Below are 16,812 nucleotides of genomic sequence, written 5' to 3'. Positions count from 1 at the left end.
GGTTGTGAGGTCTGTTAGAAAGTAGGCAAGTGGGTTTATATATCTGTGCAATGTCCAGGATGAGAGAAAGAACTCTTGTCTGTTGGAGGCAAGTGTGAATGTTGCAATTGGCCACCTTGATTAGCATTTAATGGCCTTGCAGGTTCAAGGCCTGGGTGATTCCTGCCTGAGGAATCCATTGTTGGGAGGTGTTAGCTGGCCCTGATTGTTAACTGTCTGGAATTCCCCCCCCCCCCCCCCATTTTCAGAGTGTTGTTCTTTATTTACTGTCTTGATTTTAGAGGTTTTAAAAATACTGTCAACCTAGCAGTTCGAAAACATGCCAATGTGAGTAGATCAATAGGTCTACTCTGGCGAGAAGGTAACTGCGCTCCATGCAGTCATGCTGGCCACATGACCTTGGAGGTGTCTACAGACAACGCCGGCTCTTCGCCTTAGAAATGGAGATGAGCACCAACCCCCAGAGTCAGACATGACTGGACTTAACGTCAGGGGAAACCTTTACCTTTACCTTAAAATACTGGTAGCCAGATTTTGTTCCTGGACAGAGCATGAGAACACAGAAATGCTGGTCCACTCTTAACCACCACCATGTCAAACTACACAGAGAAGCCATTGAAATCCACAAGCATGTAGAAAATTTCAGATTTTGTTCCTGGACACGGCATATTATTTGAGAACACAGAAATGCAGGACCACTCTTAACAACCACCATGTCAAACTACACAGAGAAGCTATTGAAATCCACAGGCTTGTAGACAATTTCAACAGAAAGGAGGAAACAATGAAAATGAACAAAATCTAATAATAATAATTTATAATAATAATAAAACTTCATTTATATCCTGCCCTGTCTCCCCGTGGGGACCCAGGGCAGTTTACAGCAAACATTCAATGCCATTAGGTGCTAACAGAACCAAAACAACTTAAAAAAACCCATATCGAAAAACAGATCCAACCACGTCAAAGTGGTAATAAAGACATCACCACAAATTAGGCAGTGACATAACAAAATTACATTTTCACACCCAAACCTTAAGGAGACAAAACTTAGGATTAAGACAAGAAAAGTATAAAGTTTAAAAGCCAGCATAGTCAAAGTAACTAGCCATTTCCATTCCATAGTGTCTGTGCTATCTAGTTAGGGGGTTCTGTGGTTATTAACTTTGAACATGTTTTGATGGATTTTAATTGAATGTTTAGTGCTGTTTATGTTTCATACTGCTTTAATGTTTGCATGTTTTAAATCGTATACTAATGCTTTCATGTGAAGCTGCTTTGAGTCCCCTTTGAGGATATAAAGCAGGGTATAAATATAAACCTAATAATTTCAGTTTAGCCAAGGGGCCTCCAGGAGAGGGGGGTAGCTTGGTTTCTGAGCAAATAGATCCCACTCCTGAATAGATTCTTTTTAAAGTGTCTTATGCAGGGGGAGAGGGGACTGAGATCACAATATATGTAAAACAAAGAGGCTTCTTCAAGCACAGTATGTCCACCTGGACTTACTAAGACCCGGTATTTGAGTGAGTATAAAGGTGGCAATGACTCAGGCAAGCACCCACTTAGCAAAGACATTACAAAGATATTAAGTCAATCTCCTTTGCCTTAAAGGTGACAGTATCTTATCAGTGCTTGTCCATGCCTGTTCCCTGGCCAGTGGGGGGCAGTGCCAAAAGGAAAACACTGCTGAAGCCCTGTGAGAGTCTTGTAAGGGCGGGATGTTAGGGGCAAGTGCCTTGCATGGGTGGGATGCAGCCTCATGTCTGAGCGGTTGTAAAGGATTCAACCCTAATGTGGCTGGGCAGGAGAGGAAACACTTCTCAGTTAGGACCTGAGGTTTTGGACTCCAAATCAAAGTTTGCGACAAGTTTCTCCCCAATGTCAATTGGCAGCATCTCAACATACACAAAAGGCATAATCCATAGATTGCACCTCCCCCTAAATCTGATTACTAGAATAATAGTGTTGGAAGAGACCACATGGGTCATCTAGTCCAACCCCCTGCCATGCAGAAAAAGCACAATCAAAGCTCTCCTGACAGATGGCCGTCTAGTCTGTTTAAAAGTCTCCAAAAATGGAGCCTCCGCTACACTCTGAACAGCTTTTACAGTGAGGAAGGTCTTTCTAATATTCAAGTGGCATCTCCTTTCCTGTAATTTGAACCCGTTGCTCCAAGTCTTAGTCTCCAGGGCTGCAGAAAACAAGCCTGCTCTTTATTCCTTATGGCAGACTTTCAAATATTTAAACACGACTGTCATGTCTCCTCTCAATCTTCTCTTCTGTAGGCTAAACATACCCAGCTCTTTAAGCCGCTCCTCATTGGGCATGGTTTCCAGACCTTTCATTGTTTTCATTGCTCTTGTCTGTACATGCTCCAGCTTGTCAATATCCCTCTTGAATTATTGCACCCAGAATTGAACACAGACTCCTTTGCCTTAAATTCCAACTAGCCTTTGCCCCATCACTTCACCTACTAAATATCTGTAAGCTGATATTAGAACATGGTCTGTTTACAAACAAACAAAGAAGCCACCCTTTTCCCTAGTAAGCAACATTGGCTAATTCTCACAGGCTTTCCCTGAGGAAGTCCAGGGTCAAGGGAGTGCACTGGTTTCTTCACAAGATTGAGCATTTTGGATCATCTTGTTAGCAGAAAAAGAGTGTGAGTGTTTCTTGAAAGTTTTCTTCCTGCATTAGGTTTCCTTGAGTCTTCTACTTGTGGAGCAGAATTTTTCATTTTTATGGGGCTCTTGAAGAGCACTGGGGATATATATCAATGGAGGCAGGAATTCATATTAGAAAACTCTGATGCACCTTAAAATGAAACAGGATGGCATTGCCTTTAAAAGAAATTACATGCATATTGGGTGAAAAGGGTTAAGTCTCATAATATAGGAGGACATAAGCCCAAGGAAGGAGGCTCAAGTCTATAGCTTCTTTCTACAGCACCACTAGGCGATGAACCTAAATTGAGCCTAAATATCCTAAAGGCACCAGATCGTATCTGATTGTGAAAACTAAACACGGTCAATCCTGATTAGCATTTGAATGGGCACCTTCAACAAATCCCAGGTGCTGTATGTCAGTGTAAGAAACTACTAAAACCTTCTCTATTCTTTGTCTAAGAAAACCCAGTGAAATTGATGGGATCCCCATATGTTGAAGGGAACTAGAGGGCACAAAAGCAGTTACCAGATTACTACATACTTTAATTGTTTAGATCTTTTCAGTAGTTAAACATTAGATGTTATGTTGGGAAAAAAGAAACCTGACTTTTTATTTTTTGTGCTTAGTGCATCCTTTATGTGGGGAGCAATGGTTATGTGTGCACACATATGCAAGAGGTTACAAGCAGGTACACTTGGTGAAAGCACAGAGATACTGTGATTGGTTTAGCATGCTGCAGCAAGCTTTTAGAAATTACTTCTCATAATTATTTATTACAAATTAAAATGTACATTTCTTGCTCATTGTTGTATTATTCTAATTGCACATCCTATAGCATTCTCTTTCATCTGCTAACCTGGTAACTCTGTCAAAAAAGAGATAAAATTAGCCTGGCACAACTTGTTTTGAGAAGCCTAGGTTGATATTCCTTTCTAGAGCATTAAACAGTTTTTCTGTTTAATGCTCTAGAATATTTTCTAGTGTTGATGTCAGGCTGACTGGTGATCATTGTTGATCATACAATCATACCGTGTTTCTCCGAAAATAAGACCTCCCCAAAGAATAAGACCTAGCAGGGGTTTGGGGGGATTGCCAAATATAAGGCCTCCCCTGAAAGTAAGACCTAGCAACTAAGGCTGCAGCAGAGTTCCATTGGGAAGCATGGCTGCGGGGCAGAAGCAGCACTCATTCATACACCGGAGGGAGGGAGGGAAAAGTGCTTGCTTTCTGTGCCTCCCTGCCTGCCTGCCTTGCCTTGCCTGTCCCCCAGCCGAGGCTTGAAAAACCTTTTTCTTCCTTCCTTCCTTCCTTGGTCTCCCTCCTGGCCATGCTGCCTTGCTTCCCAGAGGCTTCTGATTGGCTCCTGGAGCCAGGGCAAGGGAGGGTGGGAGGGAGGGAAGGAAGAGGGCTTTTGTCCTGCTGCTTTCGCTCCTTAAAGGTACAGGACGCATTGGGATTCTCCTCTCATCTTCCTATCCTATGCCATGAAACTGATTATTTTATACTATTATTCTATTGCCATATTATTATCATCATATTCTGTTACTATTATTATATCCCATTATTATATTATCCTATTAATATATTTTAAATCATTATATTATATTTTTCTATTATTATTATATCATTATTGTCAAGGACAGAACGCCACAAGGTTCAAGATAACAGAGTTTATTTAATTACAGAACTCAAAAATGCCCGTAAAACACAAGGGCCAGGCAATTTTAGCCTTTAGGAGCAAAAAAGGGACAAGGAAAAAATGTACAAAAGATAAACCGGATTAAACCGAAGTTTAATCCGGGTAAAAACAAACTGCTTGCTTCAGCCTGAGGGTAAACAAAACAAAAGCCGAGGAACACAAGATACAAAAGAATGCAACTAATTGGCAGCAGATTCCTCTCTGCTGCCAACACTGTGCTTAGAGGAACTTGCGTCGCTCCCACACACACAGCAGACAGGATTTCCAACACGAACAGATCAGCCAAGGATTGTAGCAGAAGAGTAGACCCAGTTCCTTTCCGTGGTTCAAAGCCAGAAGTAGACGTTTGTAGTTTCCAAGTCCAGAAGGGGGAAGGCAAGCCGTGGTCAGTTCAATCCGAGTTTTCAAAGCAGGAGATGGCGTCCGTCAAGAAGACGACGGAAGGTCAAGCTAATAAGAGTAAGCACAGGTTTGCACAAACAAATGCCCACACAATTCCTCCCGCCGTCTGACCCTGAATTCCAAAAACAACTTACGTCTCAGCACAGGAAAACACACCAGTCTTCAGGAAAGCGTCCCACACAGATCCCAAGCGTTTGTCCAGATTACCTTGCCCAACGCAATTTGCAATTGCTCCCAAGCCCCATTTTATGCCAGTTACAAATCCTCATCACTGTCAGCTGTCCTCCTTAACCCGGGCGTTTCCTCATCACTTTCCTCATCAGAGCTGGAACACCTCTGACTACGCCCCACAGCATCTCCAGCTGTGGATCCCGTCCCATCCCTCCAGCTAAGCCATGGGTCTAATCCTGAAAGTCCCCATTCATCTTCTATCCCATCATGACCAGTGGCACCCAATTCCTCCCTTACCCGAGTCCAATCCATCTCATCCTCCTCCGAGCTAACCAGCCCCTCCTCCATTCTCTCCGTAAACCCCTCAAAAGACTCTTCGTCAGATGGTGCTGCAAAAATGTCTCGCAGTCTTTTTCTTTCTCGCTCCTCGAGAGTATCTGACTCTCGAGGAGTCTTACGCCCACGTCTGTCAGTAACAGAGCCATGAGGCTCAATCATAACACTATCCCCTCTCACAAAGGCCTCCTCCCCCGATGGCGGAGAAGTGGCAGTAATACCCTCCGCTATAGCACCACGACGACTAGAGGTATCTAGTTTCAACAGCGAACGATGGAAGACTGGATGGACCTTTAAACTAGACGGTAAACGCAAACGAAACGCAACTGAAGAAATCTTTTTAACGATAGGAAAGGGACCCAAATACCGAGGCGCAAACTTTCCCCCAGCCTGTTTAATATGTTTGGAAGATAACCACACCAAATCCCCTTCTTCCAACTCCTCCCCTGCCTGCCTGTGGCGGTCAGCCTGAGTCTTTTGCGTTGCCTTAGCTTCCAACAGTAAGCGACGGGCAACATCATGCAATGCAGCCATTTCCGAAGAGCGGTACACAGGGTCCGAAGAGACCACATTGGTCGACGGCGCCACACCTCCCCGTGGGTGAAAACCATAAGTTAGCTCAAATGGCGTATGCTGACTAGACGCGTGCACCGCATTGTTGTAAGCGAACTCAGCCACCGGTAACCACTTCACCCAAGCCGTGGGTTGATCCAAGCAAAAACAACGCAAGTACTGCTCTAAGAGCCCATTAACCCGTTCAGACTGTCCATCCGTTTGTGGATGAAAAGCTGAAGAAACGTTTAACTTAGTCCCTAAGCACTCATGGAAGTGTTTCCAAAAGCGTGACACAAATTGCGGAGCCCTATCTGAAATAATCACCTCGGGTGCTCCGTGCAAACGATAGATGTGCTTAGTAAATAGTAAGGCCAACGTAGGGGCCGCCGGAATGGTTGAACAAGGAATAAAATGAGCCAGTTTGCTAAATAAATCCACCACCACCCAAATACAAGTATAACCCCCAGACTTAGGTAAATCCGAAATAAAATCCATGGAAATGATTTGCCATGGCCTCTCCGGAACAGGTAGAGACGACAACAACCCTCTAGGGCGCCCAACAGGCGTCTTACTCTGCTGGCAAACAGCGCAGCTGTCACAAAAGCGCAAAATGTCTTGCCGCATCTTTGGCCACCAGTAGCTCCTGGTGATAAGCTGTACGGTCTTGAACCTGCCAAAGTGCCCAGCCATGGGTTCGTCATGGTGGGCTCTAATCACCTCCAACCTGAGGGCCCCCACTGGTACGTAAACCTGCCCCCTGCGTACCAATACTCCGTCTTGATCCTGTAGATGCGGCAGTATTGTACGGTTACCTGCTGATAGCAACATCAGTTGTTCCTGAGTCCACACATCATCCCTCTGAGCCTCAAGGATCTGGTCATGTAACCCGAGCTCATTGTCTACAACACATAGAGAGGCAGTAGGCAAGATGGTCTGACATACTACCTGCTCATTGGTCTTAAACTCCGGCTTGCGGGATAAAGCATCGGCCCGCAAGTTTGCCTTCCCCTCCACGAACTGCACCTTGAAGTTAAACCTGGAGAAAAACAAAGCTCATCGAATTTGACGCTGGTTTAACTTCTTTGCTGTTTGCAAGTGCTCTAAGTTCTTGTGATCAGATCTGACCACGATCTGGTGCCGTGCCCCTTCAAGCCAGTGCCGCCACACCTCAAACGCCACCTTAATCGCCAACAACTCCTTCTCCCATATGGTATAGTTCTGCTCGAAGGGTGTTAGTTGCCGCGAGTAAAATCCACAGGGACGCAAGGTCCCTGAGGAATCCTTCTGAGACAATACAGCCCCCAACGCGTAGCTAGAAGCGTCCGCTTCTACCACGAACGGTTTGTCAACATCAGGATGTGTTAGTATGTTATCCGATTGAAAACTAGACTTAAGTTGTAGAAACGCATCGTGAGCTTCCCGCCCCCACACAAATGGCTGTTTCTTACGCAGGAGCTGCGTCAAAGGTACCGTGAGCTTTGCAAAGTTCGGAATAAACTCCCGGTAGTAGTTAGCAAAACCTAAGAACCTTTGTACATCCTTCTTAGTCTTAAGCTCCTGCCATGAGTTGACGGCGTCAACCTTATGTGGGTCCATTTTAAGTTCCCTACCTGACACTACATGACCTAGGAACTCCACTTCAGGCACATGAAAGACGCACTTGGAAGCCTTGGCGAAAAGCCCATTAGCCCGCAGACGGTGCAGAACCTGCTTGACATGTTGACGATGTTCTTTCTCGTCCTTAGAAAAAATCAAGATATCATCCAAATAAATCACTAAAAATTGGTCAATTAGGTCCCTGAACACATCGTTCATGAACCTCTGGAAGACCGCGGGAGCATTGCAAAGTCCGAAAGGCATGACTCGGAACTCGTGGCATCCGAAACACGTGTTAAATGCCGTCTTCCATTCATCCCCTTCCCGTATACGGATTAAGTTATATGCCCCCCGCAGGTCAAGCTTGGTAAAGACCTTAGCCCCTTGCACCCTTGATAATAGTTCCGAGATTAAAGGTAGCGGGTACCTATCCCGAATGGTGTATTTGTTTAGGATCCGATAGTCGCAGACCAGCCTAAGTTCCCCAGTCTTTTTGGCTACAAAAAATACTGGTGCCGCAGTTGGTGAACTAGATGGGCGAATAAACCCCTTGGCTAAATTTTCATCTAGAAACTCCCGCAAAGCTTGCCTTTCCGGTACAGTCAAGGCATACAGCCTTCCTGCTGGCAGTTTCGCACCTTCTGCTAACTTGATGGCGCAATCATATGGCCTGTGCGGTGGTAATTTGTCCGCTTCTCTTTTACAAAACACATCAGAGAACTCCCCATACTCAGCAGGCACTCCCTCCATATCAGATTGAGTAACATTCAGAATGCAACAGTCCTGCCTCTTTAAGGTTACTTTACGTGTCGCCCAATCTACTTGTGGATTTACTACAGCTAGCCAATCCATCCCCAGGATCACGTCATATCTAGGCAAGCTCGTAATATCCCACACAAACGTTCCCGTTACTCCCTGCACCTCCCACATTACTGCTGAGGTTTCATGGTTAACCACCCCCGTCTCCAGCAGTCTCCCATCTGCTCCTTCCACCCACACGTCGCATGCTTTGCGCACTCTAGGAATGCCATGCTTCCTAGCAAACTCAATATCTACATAAGAGACCGTAGCCCCTGAGTCCAGCAGTGCCAAAATGGAAACAAGTTCCCTTCCCCCAACAGATAATGTAATGGGTATGAAAACATGCTTCCTCCCCTCAGTTGACTGCTTGAGGAGCCCTAGTGCGTTGGACTCACGTCGCACTAGGGCTGGCCTTTTCCCGAAAGCTGGGAAGGTTTCACATTACAGGTCTTGGCAAAATGCCCCGCATTCCCACAGTACAAACACAAACCCAGCTGCCTCCTACGGCTCTTTTCCTCTGTAGACAGCTTTTTAAAGACCCCAAGCTCCATAGGCTCTTCCCCCATCACCACAGGTGCCCTGGTAATATGCATGGGTGGCGCACACATTGCTTTCGAGTGTCTACGAGCCTCGAACCTTGCGTCTAAACGCAGCACCTTAGCTACTAAGGCATCCCAATTTTCAGCCGGCTCCAAGCGTGCTAATTCATCCTGGAGCATATCACTTAACCCGGCAGTAAATAAAAGCATGAATGCATTTTCCCCCCAATCCAGCTGGTGGCGATACAAGTTAAACTTATTTAAGTAATCCAAAACAGTCCCCTTTCCCTGTTTCAACCGATACAGAGCCCACCCAGCATTCTCCGTGCGGAGAGGATCCCCAAAAGTGTCAATTAATAACTTTTTGAAATTATCCAAATTGTCTTTGACTGGGTCATTTCCCAAAATTAAATTAGTGGCCCATTGTCCTGCGGGACCGGTCAACAAACTCAAAATAAATGCCACCTTGCTAGTGTCTGTAGGAAAAGCATGAGCACTGAGCTGGGAAAAATAAAGCTCCACTTGTGCCAAAAAGGTTAGCAACTTGCACCTGGTCCCATCAAAGCGTTCAGGAGTCAAAACATGTCCTTTCACAGCATGAGCAGCTTGGCTAACGGTAAAAGCCGTTTGTAATTGGTCAAATTTGGCTCTTAACTCATCCATCGTCTTCCTGACGGGTTTATTGCTGCAATAAACTTTTTAATGGCGTTGGGCAATCTGTCAAGGACAGAACGCCACAAGGTTCAAGATAACAGAGTTTATTTAATTACAGAACTCAAAAATGCCCGTAAAACACAAGGGCCAGGCAATTTTAGCCTTTAGGAGCAAAAAAGGGACAAGGAAAAAATGTACAAAAGATAAACCGGATTAAACCGAAGTTTAATCCGGGTAAAAACAAACTGCTTGCTTCAGCCTGAGGGTAAACAAAACAAAAGCCGAGGAACACAAGATACAAAAGAATGCAACTAATTGGCAGCAGATTCCTCTCTGCTGCCAACACTGTGCTTAGAGGAACTTGCGTCGCTCCCACACACACAGCAGACAGGATTTCCAACACGAACAGATCAGCCAAGGATTGTAGCAGAAGAGTAGACCCAGTTCCTTTCCGTGGTTCAAAGCCAGAAGTAGACGTTTGTAGTTTCCAAGTCCAGAAGGGGGAAGGCAAGCCGTGGTCAGTTCAATCCGAGTTTTCAAAGCAGGAGATGGCGTCCGTCAAGAAGACGACGGAAGGTCAAGCTAATAAGAGTAAGCACAGGTTTGCACAAACAAATGCCCACACAATTCCTCCCGCCGTCTGACCCTGAATTCCAAAAACAACTTACGTCTCAGCACAGGAAAACACACCAGTCTTCAGGAAAGCGTCCCACACAGATCCCAAGCGTTTGTCCAGATTACCTTGCCCAACGCAATTTGCAATTGCTCCCAAGCCCCATTTTATGCCAGTTACAAATCCTCATCACTGTCAGCTGTCCTCCTTAACCCGGGCGTTTCCTCATCACTTTCCTCATCAGAGCTGGAACACCTCTGACTACGCCCCACAGCATCTCCAGCTGTGGATCCCGTCCCATCCCTCCAGCTAAGCCATGGGTCTAATCCTGAAAGTCCCCATTCATCTTCTATCCCATCATGACCAGTGGCACCCAATTCCTCCCTTACCCGAGTCCAATCCATCTCATCCTCCTCCGAGCTAACCAGCCCCTCCTCCATTCTCTCCGTAAACCCCTCAAAAGACTCTTCGTCAGATGGTGCTGCAAAAATGTCTCGCAGTCTTTTTCTTTCTCGCTCCTCGAGAGTATCTAACTCTCGAGGAGTCTTACGCCCACGTCTGTCAGTAACAGAGCCATGAGGCTCAATCATAACAATTATATTATTCTATTATTATTCTATTATATTTTCATATTATTATATTATTATTCTGTTATTATTAAATTCCATTTTATTTTACCCTATTAATATATTTTATATCATTATATTCTATACTATTATTCTATTATATTATCATATTATTATTTTATTATTATTAGCATATTCTGTTATTATTATTATATTCCATTTTATATTATCCTATTAATATATTTTATATCATTCTATTCCATTCTATTATTCTATTATATTATCCTATTATTATATTATTATGCTATTCTGTTATTATATCCCATTATTATATTATCCTATTAATACCATATTATTATCATTTTCTGTTATTATTATATCCTATATTATATTATATTATCTCATTAATATATTGTATATCATTATATTATTATTATATTATCATATTATTATTATAGTATATTATATTATTCATCATTCATGACTACATTGAAACTAGAATAGAGAGAAATCAGTGTGGAAACCTTGTGAAACCTAAATTGCAAGAGGTACCATAGATTGTTGTACATGTAAATAATGGTAGTAACAAGAAATTCTTGATAGGATTCATAGTTTGTCTGGTTATGCTGGTTTGTGATGACAACTACTTTACAGTATATAATAAATGTTCATTTTGTTGTTCAACAATAAATGTGAGCTCTTCTTCATGGAAAAATAAGACATCCCTTGAAAATAAGACCTAGTGCATCTTTGGGAGCAAAAATTAATATAAGACCCTGTCTTATTTTTGGGGAAACAGGGTAGCATTGGAAGAGACCTCGTGGACCATCCAGTCCAACCCCCTGCCAAAGCAGGAAAATCATATTCAAAGCATGGTCAGAATTGCTATGAGTTTTCCAGGCTGTATGGCTATGTTCCAGAAGCATTCTCTTCTGATGTTTCACCTAGATCTATGGCAGGCACCCTCAGGTTGTGAGGTCTATTGGAAACTAGGCAAGTGGGGTTTATATGTCTCTGCAATGTCCAGGATGGGAGAAAGAACTCTTGTCTGTTGGAAGCAAGTGTGAATGTTGCAATTGGCCACCTTGATTAACATTGAATCGCTTTGCAGACAGGAAACAATCAAGGCTCACAATAAAGGATTCCCTCAGGCAGGAAGCAGCCATGCTTTGAAGCTGCAAGGCCATTCAATTCTAATCAAGGTTGCCAATTACAACATTCACATTTGCCTCAGTCAGACGACTTCTTTCTCCCATCCTGGACACAGATATATAAACCCCACCTGCCTAGTTTCCAACAGACCTCACAACCTCTGAGGATGCCTGCAGGAAAGAATGCTTCTGGAACATGGCCATACAGCCTGGAAAACTCACAGCAAACCAGTGAAAGCTTTCGACAACGTTTTGATCATAGTTTAAAAGGCGGAATACAATTTTTATTTTTTTAAAAACTATTCAGTAATACAGTGCAGATTAAAATATAATAAATACACTTAAAATAGCCTTTAAAACTCACCCACCCAATCCACCCACACTTTCATAGCAACATGCCCCTTCCCAAATGCCTGCTGGCAGAAGAAGGCATTAGCCTACCTGCAGAAGGCCAGAAGGGATGGGGCCATCCTGGCATTCTTGGGAAGGAGTTTCACTGTCTGGGAGGCCTAATCAAAAAGGCCCTCTCCCGTGTTCCAACCAAATGCACTTGAGCGGGTGGTGGGACAGTGAGAAGGTAATCTCTAGTAGATTGTAGATATTTACCAAGTTTGTAAAAATTGATACGGTCCTTCAGATAAGCTGGACCAAATCCATGTAGGGATTTTTAGGTCAATACCAGTTTATTATGGTTGTCTAGTTAAATTCTGACTGATGTTTTGTTTCTTTCTCCCCACAGGTTATCAAGAAAGAGGGTACAGGAACAGAAACTCCCATGATAGGTGACAAAGTGACTGTCCACTATACAGGATGGCTTCTAGATGGAACAAAGTTTGATTCAAGCCGTGACCGAAAGGACAAGTTCTCATTTGACTTTGGCAAAGGTAGTATATTTTGTGCTTTGCATGTAAGCTTTGATTGGTTTTAATAATAATAATACTCTTCATTTGTAATATCTCTTCTCAACTTGCTGTGTTATTCTTCCTTGTGCTACCCATTTCATATTGGAAATAGAATTCAATTATTGTCATGGGTTCCAAAAATAATATAAAACAGATGCAACAACAGCTTTTAGAGGTATAATTGCCCAATTATAGTTTGTTAAGAGGGCTTGGTACAGGCTATTTTCTCACTTATTGCTTGGTTGGCAAAAACAGACGAAGCCAATTCAGTGTAAATTGTTGGGGCAAGCTGTATGTTGCATAGAAATGTATGTATTGTACTGACTCTACAATGCTCTTTAACATATTTGGTTATGTTTCTTTAAAAGAGAAGAGGCAATAAACAACATTTTACCAATATTTCAGTTATAAATAGAATCCAAAACCAAAATTAGAAAAGATTCACAAAAGTGGTTGATTTTTTTTATTTCCTCTTTTTTGTTTCCCTTTCCCTATCCTCCTTTAACTACCAAATGGATGCAACAGTCTTACATGATTTTTTTTTTACTGAATCTGCATATGCAGTGAAAGGAAATCAGCAAATATCTCTTTGGGTTGGAATCTTGTCTTAAGCTATCAGGCCATTCCATAATAGGTAATAAAATCTTGCCTTTTCATTAGCTGCTGTAATCAGTTTAGCAGTTAGTATCTTTTAACGCAGTTGAAAGATACACTCCCACTAGATGATAACAGGCCTTTTCAGGATCCAAATATGTTGTGCTTAGTGGCATGTTAATTCTCAGGCTGACATGAAGAGCAATCCAGCACACATGGGGTCCTCTCTCATGCCTTCTTCTCTGGAGGTTTTTTTTTTTAGTTCCTGCTTAACAATCTCAGTGTATTTTGACCCTTCTCTGATATTTGAGGTTTAATTTCAAGGCCATGGAGTGAAATATATTGGAAGTTGTGTAATAGATTTAAAGATTGAATTAGTCCAAAGTGAGGTCCAATGAGCAGATCGAGGGGCATGATCAGGATAAAAAGAGACTTCCTAGGTGACTGCTGACAAGCAATCTCAGTAGCTGAGCATAAGAATAACTTCAGGAAGATTTTTCAAGCTCCATTGAGAGCGATGTGGAGGAGACATGCTCTATGAAAGCAAGGATTCAGGATTGAAGAAAAGTGGTAACATACATAAAAATAGCAAAAATAAAGACAGTATGAAGAAACAGCTGAAAAGTTTGGTTACCTAGAGAAAAGCGGAAAAAGTAGTGAAAACTAGTGGAGATTAAGGAGGCCTTTGAATGAGTCATAGATAAGTAATGTTCGGAACAGTGTCACATCACACTATTGACATGTTGAGCTTGTGATCTGTTGAGATTCCTAGACCTCTTTTCCATATATTGTTTTAAGCCCGGTGTCAACCATCCTATATCTGTGCATTTCATTTGTATTACCTAAGTGTCATATGCGTTGAAATTCATTTTGTTAGTTTTCAAATTTGTTAAGACCATTTTAGATTCTGATCTTGCTCTCTGAGTTATTAGGTATCTCTACCAATTTGGTGTCATCTGCAAATTTGATAAGCTTGCCTACTATTCCAACATATGGGGAATCAATATTGTACCATGAGGACAGAGGTGGTCAGGAATTTACTTGGTGTCCATGCCAAAGGCCAATGAAATACATCAGCTGATTTGAAATATTGGATATCTGAATGAGTTTGTAAGATACTTGAGATTCAAAAGAGAGGCTTTGCAGACCATAGACTGAGAGCTGACTTTATGGCATCCATATAATTAAAGGAGACTTACCTTCATTTGTTAAAGGCATCAGAGTACAGAAGGTACTTGGGAACATTTCCCACTTCAAGACACATCCATTCAGTCTAGCATTAGGGCCAAGAGTTTTTATGAAAATACTGGTTTCTTTGATAGCTTATTTACGACAACTGAGAATTCATTTATTTCTTTGCCTGAATCTGAACAACATTTTCCTGAAAGCAGTCTAGACAGAAGTTATTGAATGACCTGAAAATGATGGTTTATGTTTTCAAAACCTTTTGGTTTTTGATAAATTATGACAAAAGTCATTTAACACCAGCTGGATAAATGCTGGATTGGGCAAGGTCAGTGTAACGGAAGAAAGGAAAGTAAACTGCAAACATATGTGGAACATCTATTAACAGATCAATCAGAGGATATCATAGAATTGGCAAAGATCTTAGGAGTGATGCTTTTCATGGTAACACGGGGAAGACTGCACGTCTATTGTGGCGATTTTTGATGGCACAAGAGTAACAAATTACAAGGAAGACTCATTAGCAGGTAAACATACCATTGGATCTAAAGACAGAACTAAGATGGTGGTTGAGAGACAGTTGTTTCAGTCAGGATGTTCATCTAATTATATCAGAGAGGAAACACATGATAATGGATGTGAGTTTGAAAAGATGGGAATTTTTTTGTGGTCCCAGAACAGCTCAAGTGTTGTAGAGACAGAAGGACAGGCTGGAGTCAACTCCATTACCTAGAATTGGAAGTCTGGCATTGATGAGCTTCAGAAACACTGTCCAGAAATGCCATGTACTGATTCACACAGACATCATGACAATCAAATCATATGGGTTGAATCAGGGAGGCCTAAGATCAGGTCTCATGATAACAAAATTCAGAGATAAAGTTAAATTTGAAATCCACAGTACATTTAAATGGATCACTCAATAGACAAACAGATTACTTTAGCCTGAATACTATTCATCAGGGGAAATGGTAATTGAATATGACAGTTTTCAAAAACTTGAACACCAGTGTGAGTTTCTGCCAGAGCCTGATCCCAGAAGGGCAGTTGGTTCTCGCAGAAGCAGAGGAAGCAGGAGGACATTTTTGCTCCCTGGCTTCAGGTAGGATTTGGCTAAGATTTGGCTAAGATTTTAAACTGAGTTTGGGCTTGGCTCCTGTGGTCAAAGTCTAACTGTTGTGTGACTGTTGTGTTGAAAGAGAGCCAGGTACTTAAGTTGATTGACAGCAGGCATTGTCCCCTGTTAATTGAGTTTCTGGGAAAGCTTTATTTGCCAGTGTGAGTTTCTGCCAGAGCCTGATCCCAGAAGGGCAGTTGGTTCTCGCAGAAGCAGAGGAAGCAGGAGGACATTTTTGCTCCCTGGCTTCAGGTAGGATTTGGCTAAGATTTGGCTAAGATTTTAAACTGAGTTTGGGCTTGGCTCCTGTGGTCAAAGTCTAACTGTTGTGTGACTGTTGTGTTGAAAGAGAGCCAGGTACTTAAGTTGATTGACAGCAGGCATTGTCCCCTGTTAATTGAGTTTCTGGGAAAGCTTTATTTGCCAGTGTGAGTTTCTGCCAGAGCCTGATCCCAGAAGGGCAGTTGGTTCTCGCAGAAGCAGAGGAAGCAGGAGGACATTTTTGCTCCCTGGCTTCAGGTAGGATTTGGCTAAGATTTGGCTAAGATTTTAAACTGAGTTTGGGCTTGGCTCCTGTGGTCAAAGTCTAACTGTTGTGTGACTGTTGTGTTGAAAGAGAGCCAGGTACTTAAGTTGATTGACAGCAGGCATTGTCCCCTGTTAATTGAGTTTCTGGGAAAGCTTTATTTGCCAGTGTGAGTTTCTGCCAGAGCCTGATCCCAGAAGGGCAGTTGGTTCTCGCAGAAGCAGAGGAAGCAGGAGGACATTTTTGCTCCCTGGCTTCAGGTAGGATTTGGCTAAGATTTGGCTAAGATTTTAAACTGAGTTTGGGCTTGGCTCCTGTGGTCAAAGTCTAACTGTTGTGTGACTGTTGTGTTGAAAGAGAGCCAGGTACTTAAGTTGATTGACAGCAGGCATTGTCCCCTGTTAATTGAGTTTCTGGGAAAGCTTTATTTGCCAGTGTCGCACGCGCCTAACGGCGCGCGCGAAAAGGCACCTTTACTAACTAACCTTTGCAGTACATACAGGAAACAAAGCAACATAAACAAATACACAAAGACGTGGTTTGTTGCAGTCTGCACATAAAGTTCGTGCATATTACTTAACTGTACAAAGATCCCACTTGGCCACCACGCTCACCAAGAGATGCAACAAAAGCAAAACATTCCCATCACATGCACCAGCTGTGGCATGTTCCGCTTTTTCACACAAAAACTAGACAACTACATCTGCTCCAAATGCAAACAGATGACTCTGATGGAGC

At 42.7% G+C, this 16,812-nt stretch overlaps 1 protein-coding gene across 1 annotated transcript in view; it reads left to right on the top strand.

The window, feature by feature from the left end:
• The window catches only part of fkbp4 (FKBP prolyl isomerase 4), a 47,871-nt gene that overhangs the window by 1,846 nt on the left and 29,213 nt on the right, over nt 1–16,812 (top strand). The window contains exon 2 of the mRNA XM_062982029.1: nt 12,490–12,634. Coding sequence (XP_062838099.1) covers nt 12,490–12,634 — 145 coding nt within the window. The remainder of the gene's footprint in view (nt 1–12,489; nt 12,635–16,812) is intronic.

The sequence above is a fragment of the Anolis carolinensis genome, chromosome 5 (genome assembly GCF_035594765.1).
Source record: "Anolis carolinensis isolate JA03-04 chromosome 5, rAnoCar3.1.pri, whole genome shotgun sequence".
NCBI classification, from domain to species: Eukaryota; Metazoa; Chordata; class Lepidosauria; order Squamata; family Dactyloidae; genus Anolis; species Anolis carolinensis.
Note: the sequence above shows the minus strand (reverse complement) of the source record. Positions and strands in the feature narration are given on the sequence as shown.